We start from the raw sequence: 20,979 nt of genomic DNA, 5'->3' as shown, positions 1-20,979 counted from the left end.
ACATTACAAGATGTGATTGGGGCATATTTGAATTTGCTGAAGATGATCTCATAAAATTCGTTTCCGTTGAACCTATCTGCCAAGAATACTTCAGAATAACTGATTAATAGTATTAATACTATCCGTAGCATTTAGGAACTGTTACCATTAATAATGCACTATAGGTAAACACGAGATATATAAATAGTTATGTTGATATTTCTGCCATGACTATCATACACAAACGTTGAATTAGTAAACTGAAATAAATATTCGGAAGCCCATATAAGCATTAAATTTATAAAAAAAAATGCAATAAATATATATGACATATGTTTTTATAAAAGGTATGTAAAACATATGCCATATACAAAATATGCAAAATAAAAAATATATTTTTAAGAAGCTCTAGTGATGAAACAAACTTCTATTTAGGTTTCACTCTTTTATCTATTTCCTAGGAATATATACATTTGCATAAACACCCGCAGTCTAGTAATAAGGTAATTTAAGGTAAACACATTTTCTACAACTCTTTTATAAACCAAATCTCTCGCTTGATAATATCAAGTCAGCCCATGCCATTCGATGATCTCAAATTGATGAGAAAAATGAAATTTATCGGTATAGAGGATTTTAGAAATTTTAAACCCATTCCTAAGCATTCGAAAAAAATGGGGATTGCATCAAACAAATATGGGTTCCACACTGGTTTACGGAACAAAACTTCCTTCATCTTATATTGATACTTTTCTAAAACATTTAGTAACTAACTTTAGCGAAACATAATTGCACGAAGACGTTCCATGGTTTACATCCCCGTAGAGGTCGTTTTTGTATTTTTAATTGCGACTAAGCAATGAAACTAGTTACGTTTGATATACAGGGTGTTCGGCCACCTCTGGGAAAAATTTTAACTTAAATTAATTTTTTACATTAAAAAATTTCAAATCATTTGGAAAAAATTATTTTCGGTTGCGGGGGTCAATTACAATCATTTTTGGTGAATAGATATACCCCCAAAATCCTACGCACGTTCGAGAAAAAAAAGTCGAGTATGTGCTGAAATTTTACGGCAAATTTAAAAAATTTTAAATCGTTCTAAAAAAATTATCTTCGATTGCAGGAGTCGATTACAATCATTTTTCGTCATTACACATACTCCTGAAATTCTACGCATTTTCGAGAAAAAAATTCCTTACCGAAAATCTAATGTGAGGCCAGAAATGCTACCCCGAAATTTCATGCGTATCTTCAAAACGTCATAACTTCTAAACGGATTGAAGGATTTTAATGATTCTAACGATAATGAGCTCTAGAGCCCCAGAAAAATGGGCCGAAAAAATACATTGTTTTCTTGATTTTCGTCTTATTTTTGCTTCTAGAATCTCCCATTAAAATTTTTCCCAGAGGTGGCCAAACACCCTGTATGTTATGGTCAATTGAAAAATCTACCAGAATGAATAGATGTAATATGTCCAGGATCATTCAATAGAATCAAAGTGATTTTTCACATATAGTAAAGGATCTTTAAAAACAATACGTAAACATGGTTGGAAAATTTCGTTGCGCCTACTTTACTCCCACACATTACCTAAAAAAATAATTTGTATTTCAAATAGTCAAAATCTGATGAACTATAGTGTGTTCTTCTGTAAAAAGCTTAACGAAAATTTTTTCTTTAATTTTTCGCTATTGTAATAGTTTTTCGTGAAGTAAAAATAAATTATTATATTTTATTTAAAGAGAATCGACATAGTCCCAAGCGACAAAATTTATTTGTAGAGTTTCAGTGGCAGGTTGTATTAATTACGTTCTTCCGCGGAAGAAAACAGGCTTTTTTTATTTTTATTCTCGACACTTTCATCTCGCTTTTACAACCCGTTAAGCGCTACTTTGTCAAGCTCCGTATCCGCAAGCGGATTCGGTCGATACTCGTTTCCGTTTTTCGTCGTTACTCGAATAACTTTCGTCAAGGCTATTTCCCCGCACGATAAACTTTCACTAGCAACATGTTGCAAAGTACTATATCCGTAATGATTGAAGACTACTGGAACATGTGTGAATTAAGGGGCCCTTCTACCTTGTGGGATTAAAAAAATCGATATTTTTTTTTTGCATTTTCCTTTAGTATGTAGTCTCGAAAATATGTCTACCAAATATTAAATTGAAATTCGGAAACCTAACGAAGTTATAGCCTGCTGAAATGTACCGCGCGTAGGTATAACAACTAGATGTGAAACCTTAAAGTTGTTTTTCTCGAAACTACATCTTTCGGCACTGCGTGCGTGATAACTAAAAAACTATTCAAGATATCAACATCAAATTTATACAGTATCTTCAGAACTGGTCTCCCTATAGCATGAACTAGGATAATTGCGATATATGCAATACTTTTTCTTTTATTAACAAAAAAGCAACCAAATATATGAAAATATTCAGTATTTTTTCGTAAAATAGCTGCCATTTTGCCATTTTTTGTTTTTTTGAAAAGATCCTAGTTCATGCTATAACCACACTCATCTATATTAAGAATATCGTTGGTTTTAGGATTTCGAATAACTTGTTCGCAAGATATCACGTACGCAGTCGGGTGCCGTTCGTAAAAACTGTTGTTTGATGATCAACAAAAACAGCGTAATCAATAGATATTATGCGTTGCAAAAATTCGTAAATATAGCTAAATATTAAGGGTGTTCGGTCACCTCTAGCAAAAATTTTAATGACCGATAGTAGAGGCCAAAATAAGACGAAAATCAAGAATACTAATTTGTTGATGGAAGCTTCGTTAAAAAGTTATTAACAATTAAATTCAAAAATTTCAAATCGTTCTGGAAAAATTATTTTCGGTTGCGGGGGTCAACTACAATCATTTTTGGTGAGTACACATACCTCCGAAATCCTATCTACTTTCGAGAAAAAAAATCGAGTAGGTGCTGAAATTTTTCGGCGAAAAAAAATTTTTCAAATCGTTTTAAAAAAATTATTTTCGGTTGCGGGGATCAATTACAATCATTTTTTATCATTACACATACCTCCGAAATCGTACGCACTTTCGAGAAAAAAATTTCTTACTGAAAATCCAATTAGGTGCCTTTTTTCAATGGAGAAAAAAAATTGCAAATCGTTGTGGAAAAATTATTTTCGGTTGCGGGGGTCAATTACAATCAGATTTTGTCATTAGACATACCCACGAAATCCTGCTCACTTTCGAGAAAAAAAATAGAGAAGGTGTGAAATTATTCGAGAAAATTAAAAAATTGCAAATCGTTGTGGAAAAATTATTTTCGGTTGTAGGGTCAATTACAGTCATTTTTAGTGAATAGACATACCCCCGAAATCTTGCGCATTTTCGAGAAAAAAATTCAGTAAGAGCGGTACTTTAAACGTTAATAATTTTTTAACGAAGCTTCCACCAACAAATTAGTATTCTTGATTTTTGTCTTATTTTGGCCTCTACTATCGCTCATTAAAATTTTTGCTAGAGGTGGCCGAACACCCTGTATAATAAATGTATCTACAAAATCCGGAATTAATCGCTCTTTATTAACTCGCAAAAAAAAATCACAAAGAAACACGTATTTTTCATGCCTACAAGGTAGAATGGCCCCTTAAGGAACGTGTTCTCGCGTGATTGAAATTGACAATTGGATTATACATAGTTAGTGACGTCTCTGATACGATATACACTTGTTAAATGTAGAAAGAATTAACAGCAATCTCTTACTAAACTGTTTGTAATACATCTTTTATTGATATCGTGTCCAAGTTTTGTTACTTTCTGATTATAAGAAAGTTATAGCATTGAATGTGAGAGCAGCTTTTATGCTTAACTTATTAAAAAGTCAGCGTTAATATATGCGGTAAATTTGACGAAACATTCACAGTAAAAATGTATGGTAATAATTAGTCTAGAGATATACATTTGTGCACGAAAAATATGCGTATTTATACAAAACATATACTAAATATAAAAATAATACATTCAGTATACATTTATCGTATACAACATTATCGAAACTATTGACAAATCTTTTTTTGAATAAATGACCTGTTGTTACGTTGTATATTAATCAATCACAGATTTTTGGAATGTATAATTATTGGACTTGTCAGTGTATTTTTCTAATTTGTTAAATGACTTAAAACGGTTTTAAACTCAATGTTTCGACTTATATATTCTTGAAACCTCTTCAGGTGTGATTACATAATAAAACATTTCATTTATAACTAATGACACGAATATCAAATTATGAAAAACTAATCAATAGTAAAATGTAAAATGATTCTACGAAACTCTTGAAAATATGTTATGCAGTTTACTGTAGTTCAGCAACATAATGTAAAATCATAATTATGATTAACAATAATTTTTATCTAATATCCTGATAAGTTATAATTCACATTGCAGTAAACAAGAAATGATTTTTTCAAAGTTGTTTATATTTATTTTTTCACGTACTCATCAATGTCCTAATTATAGGTTCTGTAAGAAAACGTTTGTTTTCATCTATCAAATGTTCTATGATTGTTAAGATAGTACACAATATGTTGGAAAAATAACGGAACTTTTTAAATTTAATGAAAACTGCTAATGCCATCTATTGAAACAATATGTAACCTGAAAGCTGTATATTTCCTCTACAAAACAAAGGCATCATTATTGGAATTGACTAACGGATTGTCATGTTATAACGGTTAAAGTGGCAGTACCTTTTGTCACTTCGTAGCAGAAACACATTGGAACAAAGAGCAAATATTAAATTTTGTTTCAAGCTCGGGAAAACTTTTACAGGAACATTTGAATTGATGAAAAAAGTTTATGGTGATAATTGTTTATCCCGTACACGTGTGTTCGAATGGTATAAACGATTTCAGGGCGGTCGTGATGCTTTGGAAGATGATCCAAAGCCAGGCCGGCCAAAAAAGAAAAATCGCGATGAGTTGGTGGAAAAAGTGCGTGTAATGATTACCTACGATGCGACTTCAAGTGTGAGATGGATGGCAGAGGTATTAAATACGACTAAAGAAATTATTCACGAAATTTTGACAAAGGACTTAAACAAACGGAAAGTCTGTGTCGATTTGTCCCTCATGCATTGAATGAGGACCAACCGATTGCTCGCGTTGAACTACGCAAGGACCTTATTAAAACAGCCAGACGGAACTGCACATTCCTGGAATCGATTGTGACTGGAGACGAGACTTGGTGCTTCAAGTATGATCCACAAACAAAGCGCCAAGGTGCAACGTGGAAGTCCCCAGAAGATACATTCCAACGTGACCATTTTGGATACTAACGATCTCGACAAAAGAAATGCGTTCAGATAAGTTTAGTTAATTGCTAGTGAGTATCAGAAAAATCGTTCCATTCAATTACTCGATTATATTTTAGCGTCCATATGCAATAAGTTATTAAATTACTCACTGAAGGATTGTTCAGTCCACAAGTAATGGAGTTAAACAATCATAGAGATCAGGCATTAGGCCTGCGTTTTTCTTTTGTTTCCGCGGCCATGATGCCCATTCGTCGCGCACCATCGTGCCGTTCATTCTGAGTATAGACATTGAAGTGCTATGTGATGTACCAATTTGTTATCTACATTAATTATATATTCTGTATTAAATGTCTTTTCGACTCATTCAAGTAAACATAAGTTTTGTACTGAATAACCCCAACACTCACCACTCGATTAAATTATTGAACGCGTTTAAGTCAGTTTCAACAGTCTTGTGATCAATCTCGAAAGTGAAAAGTGCGAATGGAAGTTGCATCAATTCACGAAGAAAGGGAAATCGACTTCCGATGGTGGATCGGGCGTTTGCGAAAGTTTGCTAAGACGCAACGAGCTCGAGAATACATGGCCACGCGCTTTGGATAACGACCAGCCATTTAACTTTAGATTCTGTAAGGCTCAATTAGAGCCGCGTCTCGTTAACGAGTGCCGAAATAGCGTCACTATTAGCGTGATGTACCGATTAGCCAGCTTGGTAACGCCTACAAACAGGACAAACGACGCATGGGTGTAACCTGCCACGAGGTTCTTTATGACGATCCAGAAAAATTATGCGCGAGCAAGTAGTTGGATCCTCTCGCGTCCCTTTTTTTTTGTCACTTGATCCGTGACGAAATAACGAGCCATCGCTTCTTCTTTCGCTCCGTGATTCCGTTTAAAATTATTCATTCACGTCGTTCATTCAACCTTGGAAGACTTTTAATATTCTTATTAACGTTTAATACCGGGCTGATTTCAATAAAAATAACTGAACAATTATTTTCAATCATTCTTGGCAAATAATGATTCATTATTAATGTATGTCCAAATTCACTCGAAACTTGATCCTGCCTCAAGGTTTAAAAATACGATAACGACTATTCGACCATTTGTCAGTGATTACTCAAGAATTAGTTAGAATTGTAATAAATGAACTAAGAGTGGATATTTCAGAAAAATTTTCGTTTCACCAATTAATTTTGTGGAAGTACGTGAACGTGCCATTTGGGTAAAATATGAATAATTTATAAATGTTCCGTAATTGAAGCGAAATATGTTTTCAGCAGAGAGCCACTAATTGACATTTGAAATTGTACAATCGCAAATACGCTGTTACAATATGCACGTCTATCTTTTAGCGATAAGACACTAATTAACGTTTAGTTTAAACGAATACGAAGACCTTGTCGCGATATGCGCGGTTGTCAGGGTTGACACCAGTCAATATATAATACAGTAATAATTACAAACGACTGTGCCGCACAATATGCTGTTTTTTACGTATACGTGCTAATTAACGATAATGCTTTAAGCATAACGACTGACTGTTCGATAAAGGAACATTGACCACAACAGAATATTTAGAACTTGACTTGAACTCTACTCACTTAAATACCTCGATTATTTTAAGCAATATGAGGAAATTTATTTATTTATTTGTAATTTATAAATTATTTTATGCACTAAAAACCCATTAGTGCATAAAAGAAAATATAATATCTTTACAATTGCGGTAGCGAACAGTGCTTATAGATAAACAATAAAATATAACTTAATTATAAATTATAAATTGTAAGTTATAAACTGTAAAGGAAATATTACAATAAAAGTTATAGGGTTTAGGAAAGTATATATTGGTATAAGTGGTATTATTGCAAGTGGAGGTGTAGAAGAAATATAGAGGTTTTGTTTTTTTTAAAGTCGAATTTTGTATGTTCGATCTCAACAGATTGGCGTATTCTGAGTATAAAATTAATAAATACATTCGTCCTGAAACTTATCGTTTTTGAGATATTTGACTATTTTGACGAAACATGTTCAAAATGTCGGCCATCTGCAGCGATGCAACGTTGTAGTCTTTAAACTGTTGCGTCCCTTGCACTTCTTATGATTGAAGCGTCTATTATAGTACTACACGCTGCAATAATTCGCTGCTTTGTATCTTCCAGAGTTGTTGGTGCATTGCCATACACATTATTTCTCAATGCTCCCCACAAGAAAAAATTTAGGGGTGTTAAATCTGTTTAACACTAGAACTACCGACAAATATAGTGTACTTATTTATACCAAAGAAATTAAAACGATAGATACGTGAAAGAATATATATTGCAATGGAAATAAGCGTTTATTCATTCTCTTATAGAAAATTACAGTAAATTTTCAAAAATTCAGTCGAATAAATTTTATACATATTAGAAATATTACGAATGGGTCATTTTGACTGCTTTGGTAGTTCTCAGTGTTAAACGTTTCAATATCGTAAAAATATTTTTAACACTACATACATGCCTGGGTTATTCACTAATTGCAATGATTATACCGACCAGTGATTACATAGCAATCGTAATCACCGATCGCTAGTTTGATCGCATGTGTGTTCTAATCGTCGAATCAACGTTCCACCAAAATCTCGTCCAATGTACGAGCTATATCGAGCAGATCAGCTTTCCTTGTATATAATCGACGCATTATCGGACGCATGTGCACACGCTTGCGTGGGTGTATTTACGTTATAATGAGTATGCAAAGCGATCAGCGTTAACGAGCCAGGTCGCTTTCAGCGCGATGCGCGTTACCATAAGCCCACCAACCGCGTCTCTTGTATTTTTATCGTTCGTCCGCGAATGCTGGCGCGGAACGTGTTTCCCATTAGGTTACTCACCGTGCCACCCCCGCACGACCAGGTCCTTAACGAGCGCGTTTATCCGGCCGATCTTGGCGCGAGCCAATCCACTCGTAGGATAATGATGTACCCATCTCGGTGTCAATCCGCTCGACGTCATCGCGATCGTGCTCGCTTAACGGCGAGCATCCGCCATGCAGGCCTTCGGGCCTTTCCACGATTTTAACGTGTTCCAGAAAATACAATACCTGTGATTCTACTTGAAATTATTTTCACTATTTGTAAAGTATCGCAGTTATTTATTGAAGTGTACAATTTTCCAAACGAAAGGTAAAAATCTATAGTATAGAATTAATTTAGGTAAATGTACTTCGATGATATATTTTTCTAGTAAAGACTACATTTAAAAAAAAACAACACCACCCATCAAAGAGACCCACCAAACTGCAGCTCCTGTAGAAATACACCATTGACAACAAACCACATTTTGTATGAATGCAGAGTTTATGGCATCAGGTCAGTTACAGGCCTTAACATCTAAGGATCACATAAGGAATATTTTCAAATTCGAGAGCGACTCAAATCTATTGCACAAAATTTAACGATACAAATGTGAGTAGCAGCACCGTTAATCGTCGCTAATGACCCAGATGTCGATGCGACGTAAAAGAATACCAAAGAAGAAGAAGAATATATTTTTCTACCAAACTTCTTAGCAAGAAACGAGGAATATTAGATCGACAAAGTGGTATAAAAATTATACTGATGACAGGCAAAATACAAAATTCACATGTGAATTATATCCTGGGTAATATTTAAATACCATGATAATATAAAATAGTTGGGATAGAATCAATAAAACAATAGAAAAGGCAAAATAGAATAGAAAACCATCCTATTTTTCATTTATTTTGTATTTTATTATAGTTTAAATAAATATGATCAATTACCTAATGCTATTAAAAACCTGATTTGCTGCTTCGAATCAACTTAATTTGGCTCTTCCCATTGTCACACATTTCTATAAATTTAATAATTATTTTTCAATACCACGAATTCGTCAGCTCGTTGATCCCTCGAACCTCGTTCAAAGTTTGCACATCAAATACAACTTGAAGGGATATTTCGAGTCAGGTGAAATAACAGATTGGTCAAGTGGTTTCGAGCACAATTCAAGTAACACGACTTATCGAAAGAAGTACGAGTACGGGGATACATTGGCCGTCAGAGGCAGCAATTAACGGAAGAATAGACGACGGTGTGGGTGGGACTGGACGTCTATGGTGAGATTTGCCAGAAGCTCGCGTCCGTGCGCGATCGCGCTCGCGGATCGCGAGAACTCGCGAGCGAGTAAGGACAAAAGCGGCGCCCGGAGCAGCAAGATGGCGGTCCATGGATCGGTAGGCGCGCCCAGGCGACGCAGTTGGCTCGTGCCGCGACCAATGAGGTTCGCGTGTGAACCGCGTCCGTGCGGTTACGCGGCCACGCCAGCTGCCACGCCGCCGCGAGTCGGCGCGTTGCAACCACGGCCCAGCGATTGAAATGCGGCTCGCCCGCGGCCGCCAGTTGCCCGTCGACTCGTGCCCGATCCAGTCGTCGTTGCACGTGGTTTTTCTTTCCTCTCCTCGCTCTCTTTCTCACTATCTCTTTCTCTCTCTGTCTCTCTCTTTCTCTCGTTTCGATTACGTATGCGCTCGGTCGACATGGCAACGATCGCGGATCAGCGATTCAGTATGGAGATCGCGAGCGCCGCGATTCGACACATTGTAGTTTGATCGGCCGAGCCGAGGATCGAGGTGCGTTCCGGAACCTGGATTTCGGAGAATTTTGTGCATTCGGTGATTGTCGCATGTTTTGTGGTGCAAGTGGAGAACGTACACGTGTCGAGGCTTATCGATACGCACGAATGTACTCGGTGCATATGCCTCTAATCGCATTCGTCGATACAGCTGTATCCATGTCTGTGAACAATCACTCCTTCGAACTGAAGGAACAGGATACACGCTGTTTTGTGCATTGCTACTGAATTTATGAACACATAAGTAGAAAAAGAAGACATTATAGTTGCCGGTTTGTCGGCATAAACATCGAAGTTTTGGTACACGTCAAGGTGCAGTTTTGGTTCTTGAGAAATTGGAGCAATCTTTATGTAGGTACTTGAGAATAGAGCATCCTCTATCTTAAGACTGAGAGGGTTGCTCTGTAAACGCTGGAACTGTGAATAAGGGGATAATTTGTGAATTGTAGAATCGGTATTTGTAAACAGGTGGCGTTCAGGAACGAGTGATTTCTTGGCGTGAAAGTTAACGAGTCAGTTTCGTGTATTATGCAACTGACAGCATTTATTGCTACTTTTTGTTGGACTTGCCGTTTCAACCTGGACATTGTAGAAAAGTTGCGTAATTAGATACCGCGTAAAGTAGTTTCATATTATTCGAGCATTCGTAAATCGCAATTTCGTGACATGATACAGAAAGAATTTTCACGATTTCTAACGTGGTATTTTTAAAGGTGACATCTGACTGAAAATATTTTGCAATTATACCGGTAATTGCTACAGTAAGCACGTACTAGCAGAGACTCTAGCAAACACTCGTAGCCAGTAAGTTCAACGAGCCAAACGATATGCATTTCAATGAATTCTAAAAGTATCTTGTAATAGAGTTGTCACACTTTATAGTGCAAGACTTAGATATAAGTAGAATTCGGAATTAGACAATTGTCATCGACGCTGTCACGTGAAAGTGCTGGTAATTTACAACAACAGATCTCAGAAAAGTAAAGTAAACGCAATCTTTCCGTTGCTTGTGAAGTGTGATCTGTTGGAAGAATCGTATTAGTAACTCTGAACAATTTGCAAGGAGTCTTTTATTGGTATTTGGTGATCGTGACATTGGAGGAACTCTCGATACGGAAACACGGAGAATCATGAAACGATAGGTTCGATCAGAATTTAAGATCTGAATCGAGGAAGAGAAATGGGTTCCAACATAGAGGAAACGGAACTCGACGTCGGGTCCGCGAGCGACGAGCTCGAATCCTCGATCGCTGAATCGAAATTGGCGCGTCGACCGACTCCCAAACCCTTCACGATCGAGAGCTTGATTGGGAATTGCGGGCCACAGAAAGGAAACTGCGATCCAGCCACGCAGGAAGAACGGACGAACGAGAACGAAGAGGACTCTGATCGAGACAGAGAGTATCTTTATCAGAGACACTACCTGGCGACTGCGGCGGCGAGCGCACTACCTCCTGGTTGGTTTATTTCTTGTGTTCTAAAACGAATGGAAATTAATTTTCAAACGGCTTTTACAATACTGTCACACTTTAAGGAACAATGTTGAGTACAGATTGTATATTTTAGCAGAATTTGGTAACATTGATCTTGATGCATGGTAATGATACTGACAGTGGTAGTTGCTATATACAGTTATGGTGGTATCGATAATCGTAACAGTATATCCGGCGAAGTTAGTTCGACGTCAGTAGTAAGTTTGATAATTTTGATTAGTGTATGACAGTCAATCACATAGTTTGATCTATTAAAATTTTTAGCATGGCTTTTATTTTTATTTTTACTCATGGTTCGATATCTTGTCGATTGCATACTATTCATGTTTACGAGTATATATTTTTCAATAACAAAACACCTGAAAGATAAGATTAACTGCTCAGCATCTGTCATCTTCTTTTAATCTAAAGTTTATTAAAATATCTTTCATTGATATTGAATGTTTCTTTCCTTATTGTGGGTTTTTTACTTAATAATTACTATATACCACGAATAACGTCATTATATGTCATAAAAATCAGTAGTTATTTAATTATAATTTGGTGGTTCTTTTTTAAATTTAATTCCTGTACGCTTAAAATGATTTAAAATTAGTAGAAACTAATTAAAATCAACATATTCAAATTTAATAGTATAACTTGTTCTGTGAGCCAAATACATATAATTTGTATTATAAAGGATTCAACGATGATATACTAACTCACACATTATAAATCTGCACTGGATATTTATACAATTGAGAGTCACTTTTAATAGTTAGGAGTCATTTATAAAATTCAAAACAAATATACATATGTATGCATCAGCAATAATATTGTACTGAAGATTGTATAAATTTTAATGATTTTGATGGCCACAATGTGTATATGTATGATAGTGTATCAGTGTTGGTAGTATCATTCTTGAACTTCCATTATTTTAATTTATAGATTAATTTATATCAAACTGCAGTTAATTAATCCACCTATCATTAAATTCGTTTCATCAGAAATTATAATACACTTTCCGTTCAATCGTCCGAAATGATACTTAAGTTTCATTTCAAAGTTTCAACACAAACTTCAACAAAATTGGGCTAAACGAAAACCGAATATTACATAAACGATGTATTATTAGATCCACCGGAAAGTTCCATTTTTTAAGTAAAAGAAAATAATACATTTTTATAGCGATTATCAATATCTAATTTACAATGTAATTTCCATTAACGTTAACAAATTTCTTCCCCATTTCGATAGCAAAATAACCACTTTCCTTGCGTATTTAAAATAATTATATGGTAAATGACTAAAACTTTCCGGTTGACCTAATATGCAAGAACATTACATAACGTTATAACCAGCTGCTATCTTTCAACTTGTAATCTACGCGATACTAACTACACTGTGCATCGTATTAAATGTTTTTCAATAACCAACGAATGCGAGTGAAAATTTAAAATGCTCGTCAAGTTCTGAATTTATAAGATTTAAACATTCATAACGCATAAATTAATGGCGAAGATTTTCTCTAAGTACCATTTCTATAGATATCCTAATCACCGGATGTAGTGAGTACGTATAATTTTATCCGTGCTCGCCCTACTTTCGGTGCAAAATGAATTCCGCTTCAATCAAACTTCACTAAATGTCATCTTCGTTATTACGTCACTTTGAGATTGCGACAGGATCTAAACTCATACTGTGACCACCTGTTGAGGTATATATATACATATATTATATATATATTTATATATATATATATTTCATTCAATAGTTAATAAATTGATCTTTTCATATTTTCTCAATAAGGGGGCTTTTCATTCGCTGAATGACCGTGCATATACTACGAAAACTCAACAATTTAACTGAAAGTCAAAAATTATCACAAATGTCTTGATGTGCGTGTAAAACATCATACAAAGTTTCGATAATAAATATGCAATTAGTATAAAAAATTGAACTACAATGCAAAGGTAAATTCTCATTCCTTTTTTAAGTAGAGTAACTGTCCCAATAATCAGACGGTTGAGGAAAAATAAGTGCTTTTATGTTTGATTTGTTTACTTGTATTTGAGTATCTCGTTTCTACATTTTATTGATTGGAATAAATAGATCTGATATCTATTATTAAAAACATTGACTTGTCCTAACAATTGGAGTCTCGAAGATCACTTTGCAGTAATAACTGTAGGCACATTGACCTAGTTATTGGGCAGAATAAAATCGAACAAGAAGCTACGTAATATTCATTTATTTTAGTGTTTTAGTCTAGTAAGTAAATAAAATTAATAGGTAATATTAGAAGCCGTATCGTAGTTATTAATGCCAAAAATGCTTGAAAACAGTGGACATGTTGAAATAGTTTATTGTTTTATGCGTACTATGTACATTTTAGGTTCGATTGATATAATTTTTTACCACATTTATATAGTTTATAAAAAAACTTGTCAAAAATTCTATCATAATAATGAAATATAGTGATGAAAATCTCAAAGTTTTTGGTGACTTAGACCACTTTCATAATAATCAGCACGTATATGTTTTCTGGTGTCTGTTATCTGCTAGTTTTATTGTATCCAATGTGTGGTCTATAGAGTGTAGTATTATGCGTTGTGAATAGGTCATACACTCCGCCTAATCCCCTCTAGAAATCCCCACCTTCTGATTTCTAGCGACCACACTGGTTTCTTCTATGTGACTTTCATCTCGTAATATACTCGCGAATGCAATGGACTTAGCCAATAATGGCAAACCATGTATCTGGAGGTGGTACAGCTGATTTGATTCGTCAGCAACTTATGATCTTTGCATAGTAGTGTTTTATCGATGCATATGGAACGCGACAAATTTTTATGGTACATATCATAGAGCTGTTCGCGTACGTAAAAATCAAGACAAGACTCATTTTTTTAGACCAAATTAAGTACTTGATTATCCACGTACCTTAAACTTGTTATCAAACTTAACAAAATTCTATATGTTCAAATGTTTGAACAACTTGATTGCATTCAAGTTCCATCTTTTAGAAACAATTTTGAAATAATAAGTATTAAGATTTTTACCCTTTCTAAACTCAAGGAAATTAAATATTTTTAAGCATTTTTTAACTTTTACTAAATTGAGCAATTTAATCAAATATTAAACTACTGCAAGTTATTTAGGCGAATAAATAACAATAATAATTGCAGTTTCCCTTAAATTTCTAGAATTATTATTATTCTTGACAAAGTATGACTTCTTTCTAGTGAACTTTATTATTGAGATATACTTTTATAATTAAGTAAGAATACATAATTAAGTTTTTTTAAATAAACAAGTTTGCTTGGATAATCAAGATTGTTTATGCAATCAAATACTTTACTTGATTTAATTTAAACAATTTAAGCTTAGCTTGACTGGCTTGTATTTTCAAATACTTGGGCACGTCTAATATGTTATTTTTGTATAGTAACAATTTAATTAGATGTGAGATATACAGTATTTGATTCCGCTCTGTATTTATTTTAAATTTAACAGTAGAAACTAATGAACAAATGTATAGGAAGTAAATAAACAGTTATAGTTACGTTACTTTCACATTATAATTTCAATCGAATATAATTAAATTCTTACATAATAATACGATAATAACGTCATATTATTTTATTACCTAGGACATATAATCACTCTTACATTCTATCATACTTATTTTTGTAGCAGCTGTGTGTATGGATAAATGTGTTTGTCAAGGTACATAAAATTTGGTCTCATATCGCTTATGATATACAAATAAAAATGTTGAACTTTTATTACTTATTTTTGTATTTTAAAAAAGAAATTTAACTCGAGTTCCCTTATTAATGGAACTTCAATCGAATGTGAATAAATCGTAGAATGAAATTAGTAACGGTACTATATTAATTTTATATGTTGGAACTTTTAATATATCGAGTATTGTGTGTTCGAATAAGATAATTTGAGTAGACGATCTTGTAATTGTCTTTAGCGACAATTGTTTACTAAATAAGGTAAGCAGTATGCTTGTAATGTAGTCACTATAAACATGAAACGAAAAAAAACGTGAAATGTATTGGAACAAACAAGATATGACAATAAAGTTTTGAGACTTTTGCCCATTTTTATTAGTAATAATATAAAAAATTACGTTCGCTCTCTCTGTAGCTTAATTTCCCTTCTATCAACATGCAAAAAGTAAACATTGCTAATCGTTCCAATTATTGTACAATTAAACTTGAGTAAAAATGAAAAATGAAACGTAATGTGGAGCAAAGAATTATGATTAAATTTTTGGTAAACGCTGCAAATCATCAATAGATTTTTATGATGAATTAACCAGACTTTATTGAAACAATACCATGCCGAATTCACACGTTTTTATTTGATACGAGTTAAGTAGGTTCAATTTATAATTGCTTTAGCCATTTTGGTCAAATAACTTTTGTATTTAATTTTAACTCTAATTCTAGCAAATTTTTGGTTCTAACATAAACGAGTTTATCTACCAAGTGTCGATCTTTAATAGAATTTATATTTGGCAACTTAAGATTACGGATTTAAGTTCAATTTTGGATTTGAGCTCTTACATTTGAAAGTTTGCAAATACATTAAAATACACCAGTTTTGCTAAGAAAGCTTGTATTGTAATTTCGTTGTAGAAAATATAATGGTGGACTTAAGTTATTTTACTCTAGCAGCTGTCGTAACGTCAAAACATTGATATTTGAGGCATAAAATGTGCGAAGAAAATACAAATTTAATATTTCTATATACAAGTTCGTGGGCAAAAATCTATCACCCACCTGGGGTCTGTAGTCCCTGAATTAAAAACTACTGGTTTATTGATTGTTAGATTGCAACCTTAAAATTTTGTACGAGAAACTTTGATTTTAGATAACTGTAAGCTACACAACTTAAAATTTGTCTCAATACTTATTTTTGTAACCTCTGTAAAATTGATGAATTTTATTCATGTTCTTTAACATTTCAACTCGGGAAGCATTTGTTTTAGTTTCAGAGTGAAGAGTTCTGTCACCCATATTTGAGTGGCATAGCAGTCAAAGTGTTAGAATGAGCATTGCATCCGTTTAATTTTTCAAATAAAAGTTTTCCATTTAATTATCCTCGAAACTATATTGTCACGTATAAAATTTAACACGCCATAAGCGGTGGTTTCAACATAATCGAGCAGTTATTTTACGTATCCTTGCTCCCTAGGTTTCAGCGTGCCGCTTGGTCTGTACGGTGCATGGCTACCAATGCGGATGTATGGCAACGGCGGGACTTCCGGTGTCCCAATGTTGCCCGCGCATACCTCTGCCAGCTATCCGTCTCACCAGGATCTCTATCAGAGCCGATTGTCCCAGCATCTGGGCCCTGGACCAAATCATCTTCAGGGCGCAGCATATCCAACCGGTTGCCAACGCACCTCGAATCATCGTGGTTCGACCAGCTTCACCGATAGCGAGGACGACGGCAGCATCGACTCGCCAGCTTCACCAGCTCACGATCTTTCCAAATCCCGCCATGGTAAGCCTTTGGTCCAAATAGTCCACAGTCTTTCAGCTGACACAGTTTTATTCTCCACTTTCGTTCTGTAATAATTTCTTGAAATCTGACTTTCACGATATAGTATTCTGATAAGATTTAATCCTTTCCCGATGAGGTACTTTATTTACCTGATTGGGGCAGTGCAGTTTGATATATAGCAATTTCGTTTTCTATTTAGACAATTTTAATTTCTTCCTTGAAACGAAGCATTCGAGCCTTTCTAGTAACTAGAACGAATGACATGAGGTTTACTCCTTCATTGATGAGATACGTTTACCTAATTACTGCAGTGGCGTTTGATATACATATAGCAATTTCGTTTTCTATTTAGGCAATTTTAATTTTTTCTTCGAAACGAAGCATTCAGGTCTTCCTATTAAGTACACTAGAATGAATGACATAAATAAAATTTTATTTCTAAAGAATATAAGAATAGAGATTTTAGAGAAGAAGAGATTTATTAATATACTCTCGATTTCGTTCCTTTTTTGTGATTTATTTAGCACGTAAATATAATCACTTTAATATTGTAATATAGTTGTTGATATACATAATTGTGGAAAGTATGTAATATTTAAAATATTTGGATGAGAGTTGGGAATCGTACTTCTGTAAAATAGTATGACATCCTCTGACTTAAATTGTAAGTGAACATCTATTTATATTTTCGAGTGAATTTAATTTATATTGTTCAAACAAAAAAGAATTAGAAAACTTGATAAAATGGCCGAATTGGCACGCTGCTGGTCGCAACTTGTCCATCTCTACTCTAGATAGATCTCGATGACTATCTACTTGAGCTACAAATTAAAAAAGTAAAAAGTGTAACAGTTCCTTTCTTTCCTCAAGTTAGGCTATATCGCATCGCGTTGGAGAAATAATACAGTTTTTTTAAATCAACGAACATCGATGCTCGATCTATAGTGTCATACTTTATACACTGTGGAGCATAACTATAGCACCACTATAATTTTCAAGAGTTTTGTAGTTGTAACTAATGATTTCTAAATGTTAATAATGCCACGTGAAAAGGACTAGAAAAAAATTATAATTAATGGAAAAAATACAAAAATAACATTTATTTAACATGAAGTATGATAATAAATGAAATATTGCAATGGTGCATAACTATAGCGCCAATGTATTTGGAACGTAATAATAAGGTTAAATGGCTATAAAGTGTTAAATTTCTAATTCAGTTTATTAAAGTGAGCAGTTTCAATAATGAGTAGGACCTCCTTTTTTATGTATTAATTCAAAAATACGATTGTTCATACTTGTAATGAGTTTTTTCGAGGTTTCTTCACTAATTTGATTCCACGCTTCAATAACTGTTGTTTTTAGCTCCGAAATGTTCGAAAATTGTCGATTATTTCCATAAATATGCCGTACCATGATACCCCATAGGTTTTCATTTGGATTTTGGTCTGGAGAGCATGCAGGCCATTTCAATACATTGACATCAAACGTTTCAAACCATGCTGTGGTTTGTCGGCTTTTATGGATTGGAGTATTATCTTGTTGATAAGTCCATGAAATGTTGACTGTTTGCATGAATAAAAGGCAATAAATGATTTTCGAGTATTCTAATATACTCCGCACTATTCATTCGTGTAGTTGGAAAAGCTAATCTGAGCTTGCCACAGGAGCAGAATGCACCCCACACGATAAGTGTCCCTCCACCGAAATTACGTTTCGAAAAGTATTTTTGTTCTTTACGAAGGTCCCTCCAATATAAATTAAATCCATCTGGACCGTCCAAATTGAATTTTTTTTCGTCAGAGAAAATAACCTAAGTTAAATAAGGAATATTGAATATGAAGCTAAAATCTCGATTTATGAATGTTTAAACTTAACTTACATTATTCCAATTTCTGCTCATGTTTTTTCGTGCGTATTCAAGCCTGGCTATTTTGTGACGTTTCAGAAGTGTAGGTGCAGACATCATTTTTTGTCTTATAATGTTTGAATTATGTTTAAGGACACGTTGGACAGTCCAACGAGAAACGCCGAGATCACATTCCTTCACAATTTGTTTACAGCTTTTTAACGTATTGCTCGCAACTTTAGCAATTTGCCTTTCAGTACGAGGGGATAACTTCTTCTTAGGTCCCCCTTTCTTATTTTTCCCATACTTAGTAGGATCGCGTAAAAAATTCAGTACAACTTTATGAGATCGCCCGAGTTTACGTGCGATTTCACGTATCCCCATTTTTTGCTCTCTGTACGCTGAAATTGCACGTTGCTCTTGTTCATTAAGGTAGCTGCCACGTGGCATTGTATTAATTAACTAAGAATTCCCGGGTTTACTAAAAAAATTCCAACAGAAACCCTTGAAGTGCGTTAAAAATGAACTGGTTCTATTGTTTTGCACCGATCGTCAAACGTTTATCGATTAAATCTTGACATATAAGTAGACAACTTCAATGAATTTCACCTAAAATCCATTATTTACAATGCTTTTTCATACCATATAATTGGTTGTTTCAAATTATTTTCTTACAGGTTGGAAATGTTAAAAATATTAGTGGTGCTATAGTTATGCTCCGCAGTGTATGTATAATCCACATTTCGGTCAGTAAAATGCATGACTGACACTGGACAAAATTTTTATTTGCCAAGCGTAGTAGTTTGTTGCATTCTATAATATACAGAAACGTGCAAGAAAGATTTTTAGTCCACGAGACTTTTAATATTAGTTTTCATTAAACGCGGAAATTGTATTATTTCTGGGACACCGCGTTAGCGATCGGAATTTGAACGTCATTTTCAATTGTTACCGGTTCATTAACGGCAGTGCATTGTCACGCGAACGGGATCGTGAAATACCAATTTATTTATATTCCGCTATTAACTTACGGCCATTGGTAATTTTATATTCGAAGCACGCGCGAGTTCTACGCTATAGCTTGACGTCTGACGGCTGTTAGCGTTAACAGGATGCGGGAGCGATCGTTTTAATTATTTCTAGCACTGACGAAATCGTATCGTGGTGGCAGTCATTAATTACATAAAGATACTTATTAGGGCAGAGACTACAGAGCCGAGACGTTCTTGCTATTTTAACCGGTGCTTCAGATTTAACGCTTCGATCCAACGGAAAGGGAGTTCTGAATTTTTAAACGTAAACTAAGGTAACCGTTTCGGTAATTGGACGGTTAAGGAAAAATAGAATATCGTCTTCACTATAAATAATCATTTGTATTATTGATCTTACATTTATTTTTGTATTGTTCAATTTCTACATTCGGTTAATATACATATAACTAATAATTCTTCCGTTAAAAAAAAATTATTTTTATTCAAAAGTGCCAAGTTATCAAATGCAGTAAAATTAAACAAAAAGATTTATAGCAGCCATTTCGTTTTGTATTTTTGCCTAAGAATTAAATTAAATTAAAAAGCAAACAATATTAAAAGTCGTTTAATCCTACAAGATTTGTTCATCTTCGTAATCAGTCTTTATCTAAGTTAATGTGTGCTACATAGCCAATGAAAAATTTATTAAAGATCAATTATGGAATGATATTATCTTATGAAACTCGCAGACATCGACGAATGCAACCTGTTTTTTTAATATTAAAAAAGAAACTACACCAAATGTTCGGATCATTAAGTTAAATCGAAGCTCCTTATATGTTATAAACATCTAGTTATTCTATTTGTGGTCCGATAGTAATATAAAATGTAATTTATTCAGCTCTAATAAACCATACAGCGAAATTACAAAGTTAGCAAAGAAGAGATGTTTTATAAAACTGTTTCGATAGTAATACACAAGCACGGGAATTCTCCGCGACTGACTAGCGAGCTCTACTTGGGGGTACCCCTACGGTCGACCAGTCCTCTAACGTAAAATTTTCTTTTCTTCCTTTACTCAGTAGCAATTTTTCAGATTTTTTTTAGATTTTTAAGTTAAATTTAAGTCACAATTACTAATATCATCTTGAATAAAAATAAAATAACACTGACTTCCTGGATTAATACTTCATCAATATTGAACTCAAAATGTTCCAACAAATAATTTAAACTGCAGTATCGTTCAAAAATCTCATCCAACTT

At 34.1% G+C, this 20,979-nt stretch overlaps 1 protein-coding gene across 1 annotated transcript in view; it reads left to right on the top strand.

The window, feature by feature from the left end:
* The first annotated feature begins 11,012 nt into the window (after positions 1-11,012).
* The window catches only part of LOC122400341 (homeobox protein unplugged), a 44,280-nt gene continuing 34,313 nt past the window's right edge, over positions 11,013-20,979 (top strand). Inside the window, exons 1-2 of the mRNA XM_043401750.1 lie at positions 11,013-11,352; positions 16,585-16,896. Coding sequence (XP_043257685.1) covers positions 11,076-11,352; positions 16,585-16,896 — 589 coding nt within the window. The 5' untranslated portion in view covers positions 11,013-11,075. The remainder of the gene's footprint in view (positions 11,353-16,584; positions 16,897-20,979) is intronic.

Source organism: Colletes gigas, unplaced genomic scaffold (assembly GCF_013123115.1).
Source record: "Colletes gigas isolate AHSC1104 unplaced genomic scaffold, ASM1312311v1 Colletes_gigas_Sc00017, whole genome shotgun sequence".
Classification (NCBI taxonomy): domain Eukaryota; kingdom Metazoa; phylum Arthropoda; class Insecta; order Hymenoptera; family Colletidae; genus Colletes; species Colletes gigas.
Note: the sequence above shows the minus strand (reverse complement) of the source record. Positions and strands in the feature narration are given on the sequence as shown.